We start from the raw sequence: 10,569 nt of genomic DNA on the forward strand, positions 1-10,569 counted from the left end.
ATCATTTCCCCTTTTCCCCCATAACATGTGTCTCTAATTGTTACAATGTATTTATGCTTAAAACTTTTTATTAGTAAGACAGTCCAGTGTGGCCAAAATGCAATGATTCCACTACAACTAATCTCTCCCACAGATTAAAACTAAAATTTGGACAAAACACAAAAACAGTTATTTCAGTAATCTATAAAGTTAGCAAATCAGGCAAGTTGAAACAGGGAGTCAAAATTTGAAGAAGTAGTTTGTATCATGTAGACTCTCAAAAAATTTTCCCTTATGGTCTTTCCTTTCACTGATTATTGGGCAAGCATTTAGCAGGGAATATAGCTGGTTATACAGGGAACAAAAGGAAGGAAGGAAGGAAGGAAGGAAGGAAGGAAGGAAGGAAGGAAGGAAGGAAGGAAGGAAGGAAGGGAGGGAGGGAGGAAAGAGGGAAGGGAAGAAGAAAGGAAAGAAGGAAGGAAGGAAAGAAGGGAGGGAAGGAGAAACAGAGAGGGAAGGAGGTGGGAAGGAAGAGGTGGATCTAGAGATTATGTATGAAATTCCTATTTTCTGCCTCCCTTCCTTCTATATTACTAACTACATCAAACAGAAGTGGTCTACATACACCAAATTAAGATATAGTGAGAGTGAATAAAAGAGCAAGATCCAACTATATGTTGTGTACAACAACCCATTTTAAATATAAATACATAGGTTAAGTTTAAAAAAGGAAAATATATGTCATGCAAACAGTATTTAAAAAGAGCTGAAGTGGCTATATTAACATAAGACAAAGTAGAATTCAGAATAAGGAGTATTTTCAAAAATAAAGATGGATATTATATAATGACAAAAGAATCAATTCTCCAAGAAGACATAACCATAAATGCACATACACTTAACTGCAGAACTTCAAATTACATGAAGGAAAGCTGATGAAATTAAAATAAAATATAGCCAAATCTCCAGTTATATTTGGAGAATTCAAGATTCCTATTTCAATATCCAGTAGAACAAGTAAAGAGAAAATTAATAATCAAAAGGTGTAGGATGCACTAAAAAGTGGATTACACTAAAATTTATAGCATTAAATACTACTCGGAAAAGCTATATAATAATGCTAAGTGTACATTTCTTACTTTTATGTATTATTTTTCTTTATTGGTTATAAATTCCACTAAGGGAAGTAATTTTTCTTCTTTTGTTTACTATCAAATATTTTATGATCAGGTAAGTGCCTGGCACATAACAGATGTTTTCTAAATATTTATTTAATAAATACATAAAAGCAAAAAATCAATGCCTTCATTTTATTTTATTTATTTCAGGAATAACAGTTCTGATTATTTGGAATTTTCCACAAGTTTGAAGTACCCAATGTTTGCACGAGTAGTATGAATAACTCACTTTATAATCCATAGTCATTCTCAAGGGTATTCTTAAAATGTACACCTCATCAGTTGGGTACAAGGTAAAAGCCACATATATGGCTTACCACAAGGTTTTCTCTTCTGCCCACTCCTCATAAGCTTTCTCTTATGGTTACAATGAAGCTACAAATTAACCAACTCTAATTGTCATCTGGATTTCCTACTTTTAAGTTCCGCCGGTTAAAATTTTTTTTAAAGCCATAGTCAGAGAATGTTCTTATTTAGTCAATCTTATAAACTAATAAGTATTGTTCAAAAAGACACTGAGCAAATACATACATAGCGAAGGAATGCTATTGAAATAATCTTACCTTTTATTAAGTGCTTAAACATGCTAGAAACAGTGTTGAACATTTTGTAGTCATTAATTTATAACATAGGTATTATTATTTCTGTTTTACAGACCTTCAGGTAGGTTAAATTGTATGTAACTTTAACTTACAGAGGTAGTAGGTGAAAGAATTGAGATTCTAAGTCCTGGTCTTGCTGATCCTAGAATCCATGAAATTTACATCAAAGAATTATAGGAGCAGGGGAATAAGTAGAAAAGTAAGGCTCAGGATTCTCAGATGGTTTTAGTCATGAATAACTGTAGAACACATTCTCGGATCTGTTTTGTCCTTACTCCATAGATGATAGGGTTCAGCATAGGTGGTACCAACAAGTACATGTTGGCCAGCAGGATGTGGGTGTGGCGTGGTATATGCTTACTAAAACGGTGAGTAAGGAAGGAAAAAAGAGCAGGGATGTAGAAGGTGAGGATGACACAAACATGGGACCCACAAGTGCTGAGAGTCTTCAACCTAGCCTCTTTAGAAGGAAGATTGAATACAGTACGGAGTATCTGTACATAGGACAGAGAGATGCACGCCACATCAGTCCCAACTATTAAGATAATGACTGCCAAACTATAAAGACTATTGATGGAAATGTCGGCACAAGCCAATTTCACGACAGCCATATGCTCACAGTATGTATGGGGGATGACATTGGTCCGGCAGTATGGCCACTGCCTTACCAGGAAGGGATGTGGTGTCATTAGCACTAACCCACGTAGAAGTGCCACTATGCCAACCTGAGCCACCACAGAATTTGTAAGAATGGATGAGTGTCTCAGAGGATTGCAGATTGCCACATACCGGTCAAGTGCCATGGCCACTAAAAGTCCTGATTCCACTCCAGAGAAAGCATGGATGAAAAACATCTGAGTGAGGCAGGCATGGAAGTTGATTTCATGATAATTGAACCAGAATATACCCAACATCTTGGGAAGAGTAGAGGTTGACAAGATGAGGTCTGTGATGGCCAACATGGAAAGAAAATAGAACATGGGTTCGTGAAGAACAGTCTCAGTCTTGATGATGAAAAGGATGACTATGTTCCCCATGAGGGCGACAGCATACATTGAGAAGAAAGGGATAGATATCCAAACATGCATTTCTTCCAGACCAGGTATGCCCATAAGGAAAAATGTACTGGGATTGGTGAATACAGTGGAGTTAAAGTCAAGCATGGTGATTATGTCAACATGAAGACATACACTTGCTCTCTTTCCCTCCTCTGTCCCTGGAGTAATCAAATGCACAAATACTCTGGTAAGTATTCAGTATAGAATTATTCAATATAAAAATACAAACAAGCAAATTTATTCCAATTCTAAGTGCCTGTTGATGAAATTCTCTGAAATTACAAGTGTTTTATTCCTCATTGCCAGCTATTAATCTCATTAAGAACTACTTGTAATAGAGACTATCTTCTCTAACTGCTTATTACTCTGCCTTAGGAGCAGAACCTCCAGAGTATTCAGCTTGATACCAGGTGTTCTCTTTCTGTCTGTGATAGCCAGACTAAGTGAAAATCCTGATAAATAACACAAGTTCCTCACATCCTAGCAAAGCAATGGGGAAAAAAACCTATATTATGACTACGTATGAATATATGAAAGATTTAATGGTTAATCCTTTGGGGATATATACATGTATATATTCTGGATTAGTGTCTCAGAGGATTGCAGAATGTATTTATATTGCCAAAAATAACCATTAAATCTTTTTATAAAAATTATATTGAGATGCTAACTAGGATGCATGAGCATCTTACCATACCTAAGAATTTAGAATACAATTTAGGAAAAAAAGACTGATGAGCTCTAAATTAATCAAACAATCATCAAGATTTGAAAATAATAACAGTTGCTCCTTTTTGTATTATAATGTGTACCACAAAAATACAAAGAATCATTACTAAGTGCCCCATTGCTGATTTGTATAAAATATAAGGTCACCATTATCTTCTTAATTTATAAAAGAAGAAACTTATACTTCACAGAAGCTAAATATTCCTTCAAAGTAACATGATCAGTATGTGCCAGAAAGAAATAATACACTGGTTTCACTCCAAAACTTCATCTTTGTTCTTCTATAACATGCAATCAAAATAAAGGAAATGTTAATGTTTTTCACAGCTCTTAATGTGATTCTTATAGGATACTCAGAAGCAATAATGACAGATATTCTTTTTTTTTGCTGTGAACCTAAAACTGCTCTAAAAAATAAAATTTATTTAAAAATGGAAGCATCTTATACATATTGTTTTACATTTTTTAAAACAATGTATCACACAACTGTCTTATTTTTGTTTTATAAATGTGGTTTTATGGATTAACATGATTTATAGCAAATCCATAAAAGAATCCTAAACTTTTTCTATTCCAACATTTCAATTGATGTCAAGATGTTCACTGTAAAACTAGTGGTCACTATGCTATTTCTTAATGAATTATTCTTAAGCCCAGAGAATACACCTGCATACACTTCTTTCTCCAAAGTTGATATCAGTTGACTGGTAGACTGAAAATTTTAAAGGATGGTCAAGGAAACCCTCAAGAGCATCCTGATCTAACCACACAAGTGGCTTGTTCCATGAGGCAGGACTACACTGATTTACCTGTCAACATGAGGTAGTCCAGAGAGGTCTCTAACTTATCTTCAGAAGAACTACATTGTCTTACTCTGCTACATGCTCTCAGTCTATTTTCAGCACAGCTGCATCTCAAGAATCCACAGTAATTTTGAATAGTTCTTCCTCAGTTCTAGGAAGTTCTTTCTCGCTCCAGTGTGCTACAGTCCCCTCTTTGTTGCCTCTCACTTCTTCAACTTGAGTAAACATAGATGAGCCGTCAATACCTTCAGATTAATTGTGTTATGTTGAATCAAAGCCAGGAACTCAGAGATTTGATTCATTCCCTACATAGAAGGCTCACTACAGGTTTTATAGTTGATTTGGCGGCAGTCCCAGGGGCTCAAACTCTGCCACAGATGCTTTTCACCTTTCGGTAAGTGTAAGTGATGCCTGAGGGAGTACACATTTTCTCTATCACATGACATTTGTTGGTAGAGATATTTGCTTTCAGTGAGAGTAACAGAGCTTTTTAGAGAAACAGTTTATTTATTCAAGTGCCTCTGACTACACTACTTCAGCTAAAATTAGTTCATTTAAAACTAGCACAGTTAAAATGAAGGATGTAGTCATATAGTGGACTCAGCTGAGAAGACAATACAGAAATAAAGTAGAAAACTGGATCCCTGTGATATGTTTCGGACTTAACATCTCTCTCTCTCTCTCTCTCTCTCTCTCTCTCTCAAAGATTCATATGTATGTATGTATGTATATATGTATACGTAGAGCTATATGTAGTCTTTATACCCACATATATGCACATTCATATTTATATGTACAGATACGTATGCACAAACAAATACATACTCATAAAATTATTGCACTTATAAGAAACATGGTGACATTATATATTACAAACAAAATACAGACATACACTTAAATGTATTTGTGTATGTGCGTGATTGTAACAATTTGATGTTCAGTTTATCAAATGCCTGCTAGGTACCTGAGTTAAATGCTTTGGAAAACAGCACTGGGGAAAAAATACCATCCCTCCTCTCAAGAATCTTATCCACTAATGAGGGGATTCATATTATTAACACTTTAAATAATATGTACAGAGAAATTAAATAGAATAACATTTTAATGAATGATTGGTGTGGCAGCCTTAAGTTGATCAGTCAAAGACAGCCCTTTTGAAGAGGTAAATTTTGATAGATACCTAAATAATGAGAAGTGTGTGAAGAAATTATTTGAAGATAAAGATTCTAATAGCAATTCTGACATGTGGAGAGGAGGTTTTCCCACACCAACAAGCAATATCAGGACACCGACAGGCTGCAGTTTCTGTCTCTCTTGTTTTCAAATAGAGCAGTTGTTGGCATTTTGTGCTGTGCAGGGTGCAAGAAAATATGTCTATATTCAGCCCATCTCTGCATTGCTACAACCCCCCATATCCAACTATTTCATGGACCCAGATGGCCATGGAGTGCACCAAAATGTTGAACTTGTGGTTGCAATCACCTTCTGAACCTCATAGAGGTTCTGCTGATAATCATCGATATCTTCTACTTTAAAGCATCCCTTAAATTCCCAGAGTAAATCCATAGGGCAGTGGCCTACACAGGCATCCCTTTAATAGTCCAGTTTTCCATTGCCCACCTACGTGATCATCCAGCTAGGTCATTGGCTATGGCACATGAGTCGGTAAAAACTCAAACAGAGGGACTTTTACCATTGCTCAAATATTCCGTCACTGCTAGGAAAACAGCATGCAGTCCAGCCTACTGAGCTGAATTATTTTTACCTTCTTTAATGACAGGCTTTACATGCACTGGTCTTAATGCAGCAGCTTTCCAAATGGGATGTGGTCCATGAATCTTGGAACTGCCATCCATAAACCAAACAGCTCTTTGTTACTCAGTTAAGAGCTGTTCACAGGGCACTGTTCATGTGGCAATCGAAATCTGCCCACGGATGTTTAGAGTAGCTTTACTCATCATTGTCAAATCTTGGAAGCAACCAAGAAGTCCTTCAGTAGATGAATGGATAAATAAGCTTTGGCATATGCAGATAATACACATATAATGTTATTCAGCCCTAAAAATAAGTGAGCTATCAAGCCATGGCAAGACATAGAGGAATCGTAAATGCATATTATTAAATAAAACACACCAATCTGAAAAGAAAGGCTATATACTGTATGATTCCAACTCTATGAAATTCTGGAAAGGGCAAAACTATGGAGACAGTAAAAATATCAGTGGTTTCAGGGGCTGTGGGAAGGAAAGGATGAATAAGTGTAGCACAGAAAATTCTTACTGCAGTGAAACTGTCCTGTATTATGCTATTGTGATGGATACATACCATGGTACATTTGTCAAAACCCACAGAATGTACAATACCAAGACTTTACCCTAATGTAAACTATGGGCTTTGAGTGATAATGGTGTGCCAAAATATTGTAGTTGATTGTAACAAAGTTTCCACCTTCGTGTGGGGTATTAATAGTAGGGGAGACTGTGTATACGTGAGGTCAGAGTATATGGGAACTCTGTAACTTCCTCCCAACTTTGTTATGAGATTAAAACTTCTCTAAAAAATGAAGTTTACATAAATCAGTTTGGGGAATATATCAATAATGAAAGAAAAATAAATAAATTGAATGCCTAACAACAGAGAATGAGTTGAATAATTTTTAATATATCTATACCATGCTAAATTTGTGAAAAATAAAAAAGGATTAGATATTGTTATTGGAGTTATCTTCAATAATTTTTCATAGTCATGAAGTAAAATTTGAGTAAGTGTATAATAAATGATATTCAAAATATATATTTCACTTCCTGAAATTAAAAAAAACACCTATATTTTATTGGCCCTATTATTTTCTTTTAACTGCCATTGTGAATAAATGGAAAAGATCCATATGGCCTAAAGTCAAGTTAATAACAGATGCTACACAAGGGTAGGGGGAGGGGGAATTGGAGAAAGGTATTTAAACAGTATGAACTTCTAGTGATAAGATAAATAAGTGAAAGGAATGTAGTGTACAACATGATGACGACAGTCAACACTGCTACAATATATATGGAAAAGTTGTTACAAGAATAGATCATAAAGAGAATTTTTTTTCCTTTTTCATTTTATCTGTATGAGATGATAGATGTTAACTAAACCTATTATGGTAATCATTTTACAATATATGTAAATCAAACCATCATGCTGTACATTTTAAAATTATACAGTGATGTCTGTCAATTATTTCTCAATTAAACTAGAAAAAAATAACAGATGTTGCATTTCCATAAAAATTAACCCTAGTTCTTAAATAGCTACTTTGATGAAGAATATTCTTGTTGGATGGGACATTTGTATGAGGTTTATCTTACCACTATTATTTTTTATTTCTATTCCTTTAAATATTTTAAATTATTTTTCCAAAGTAAGATTTTCTAAGGTACATATTATTCTTTTTTAAGTTTTTAATTTTTTTATTTTTCAATTATAGTTGACGTTCAATATTATTTCATATTAGTTTCAGGTTTACAACATAGTGGTTAGATATTCATATCATTTATGAAGTGATCTCCTAATAAGTCTAGTACCTATCTAGCATATACATACATATTTATTACAATATTATTGACTATATTCCTTATATTTTACATACTGCTAACTGTTTTGGAACTATCAATATGTACTTCTTAATACCTTCACTTTTTCACCCATCCCCCCAAAACCCCTCCCACCTGGTGACCATCAGTTTGTTCTATGTATCTATGTGTCTGTTTCTGTTTAGTTTGTTCAAATGAGTATATATTATTCTCATAGTCCCAATTTCTTTACTATATATATATATTCATTTAAAGAAATTCAAAACACTAATTCAAAAAGATATATATACCCCTATGTTCATTGCAGCTCTATTTACAATAGACAAGATATGGAAGCAACCGAAATGCCCATCAATAAATTGGATAAAGAAGATGTGGTACAGGTATATGATAGAATATTATTCAGTCATGAAAAGAATGAAATTTTACCATTTGCAACAATATGGATGTACCTAGAGGGTATTACACTAAGTGAAATAAGTCAGATGGAGAAAGACAAATACCATATGATCTCACTTACACGTGGAACCTAAAGAACAAAATAAACGAACAAACTTTGCCCTTGATTATCCTTCTACTTTCAGTTCCTAGATCATTAACTGTTGAAAGGAAGAAGCAAAAAAATTCTGCCTCTCTATAAATTTGTACTGACACTTGTTTATCAGTTACTCCCAGTCAACATGTATATACCAGTGCCAATATAAATGATGAAATAAACAAACACTTTCCATTAAAAAAATAAATTTTTTTATATCTTGAACTTGATTCTAGATGCTGGGTAGACATGAATTAAAAAATGGCTATGTACTGAAAATAGACATGTCTCTCTACAAAATAGTGTACAATTGCCAGGACCTACTCCATAGATGATAGAGTTCATCATAGGAAGGATAAGAAGATAAATGTTGGCTATAAAGATGTGGATATGTGGAACTATGTTATGACCAAATCTGTGGGTGATAAAGGAGAAAAAGTCAGGTGTGTAAAACACTAAGATGACCCAAACATGAGAGCCACATGTGCTCAAGGTCTTGAATCTGGCCTCCTTTGATGGGAGATGAAACACAGCATGAAGAATGAGAATGTAAGAGCAGATTATCAATATGAATTCCAGCCCATCAGTAAGGAAGGCAAGAATTAAGCCATAGAATCTATGGATCCTGGTATTGGCACAGACCAATTTGATTAGGGCCATAAATTTGCAATAGTTGTGGGCATTGTGTGACATTGGTTTTGCAGTAGGGAAGCCTCATCAGTAAGAAAGGATGAAGAATCAGCAGGATAAGTCCACGTAGCCCAATGGCCAAACTCAAAGCCGTGATCACTCCATGTGTCAGGATGGTAGAGTGACTTAAAGGGTTGTAGATGGCTACACACCAGTCAAAGGTCATGGCCAACAGCAATCCCAACTCCATGGTGGACAAAGAGTGTATAAAGAATATCTGGGTAGGGCAAGCTTTAAAGTTGATTTCTCTGTCATTGAACCAGAAGAGGCTGAGGATCTTGGGAAGAGCAGTGGTACACAGCATCAGGTCATTCACAGAAAGCATGCAGAGAAAGAGATACATAGGTTCATGAAGACTAGGGTCTGTCTTGATGGTGAACACAAGGGCACAATTCCCCATCATAGATAGCAGATGGACCAGGAAAAAGGGGATGGAGATCCAGACATGAGCAGCTTCCATCCCTGGGCTTCCAAGAAGAAGGAAAGTGTTGGGTGGAAATTGGTTATATTTTCAACTAACATTTTCAGAGTCATCAAACCTGCTCTAGCTTAAGGTTGTCAAAATTATTTTCAATAGACTGAGCACAAAATATACTCTGTTTACACCTAAAATATGTGACACATATTTTATGACAATCGGTGGTAGGAAACTTGGTGCCAAATTCATGCATGGGGGGAAAGGATGTGGAATTAGTCAGTAATGTTGATTTTAATCTCAAAATTCAAAGGGTAAAATAGAGAGAACTCTATCCTAAGGAAAAGAAAGAACAGGACCTAAAGTTGGGACGTTTTGTCCCCTATCTCATTTATCCTCTGCTATATAAATACCACATAGTAAGTGCTGGAATTATAGTGTGTGTTCATTTTGCTTATATTTTCATTAAACAAATAAATAAATAAAAACAAAGAGGCTCATTTTCAAGTGATTATTAGAAAGTTATTGCTCTGATTATGTCTCTAAAACATGTTTTCGTCTATAAGGCTCATTTTTTCTCTTCATTGGAAATTTGTCTGTTTACATTTAAACTCATTATAAAAGCAAGTTGCTATTTTAGATTAAAAACACTTATTGAACTTAATATATGCCAATTTATGTGAATAATCAGATTGATATGCAAAGACAAATATGAATATTTGAACCATTTAAACAGAGTTTTATTTTAGTTTTACTTGATCTCTATGTTACTAACACTTTATAAAGTGAAAAGCAATCATGCAGCCATATCTCTCAGACACATCTCCACAGTGGTGGCCAAATATGCACTATCTCAGAATATAACTAATTTCATTTATTATTAAGTTGTTATTTATTAGTTTTTGTCTTTAAAATACTTTTAAATTTCCAAAATATGTTGTTCAGCTGCTGCACCAGTAAGTCTCTAAAAAATTGCCATGTTTAAGTAATTCTCTTCTTGTTGAT

At 34.6% G+C, this 10,569-nt stretch overlaps 2 protein-coding genes across 2 annotated transcripts; both read right to left on the reverse strand.

Annotated features, from left to right (window-relative positions):
- Nucleotides 1–1,974: 1,974 nt before the first annotated feature.
- On the reverse strand, nt 1,975–2,922 carry LOC109436909 (olfactory receptor 52E2). The gene has a single exon (XM_019715788.2). It carries the CDS (start codon nt 2,920–2,922, stop codon nt 1,975–1,977), a length of 948 nt encoding a protein of 315 aa, XP_019571347.2.
- Nucleotides 2,923–5,768: 2,846 nt separating this feature from the next.
- On the reverse strand, nt 5,769–9,671 carry LOC109436910 (olfactory receptor 52K2). The gene is given in 4 exon segments (XM_019715789.2): nt 5,769–5,891; nt 8,784–9,140; nt 9,142–9,635; nt 9,638–9,671. Coding segments are annotated over 4 exon segments (1,008 nt in total).
- Between the last annotated feature and the right edge of the window lie 898 nt (nt 9,672–10,569).

The sequence above is a fragment of the Rhinolophus sinicus genome, linkage group LG06 (genome assembly GCF_036562045.2).
Source record: "Rhinolophus sinicus isolate RSC01 linkage group LG06, ASM3656204v1, whole genome shotgun sequence".
NCBI lineage: Eukaryota > Metazoa > Chordata > Mammalia > Chiroptera > Rhinolophidae > Rhinolophus > Rhinolophus sinicus.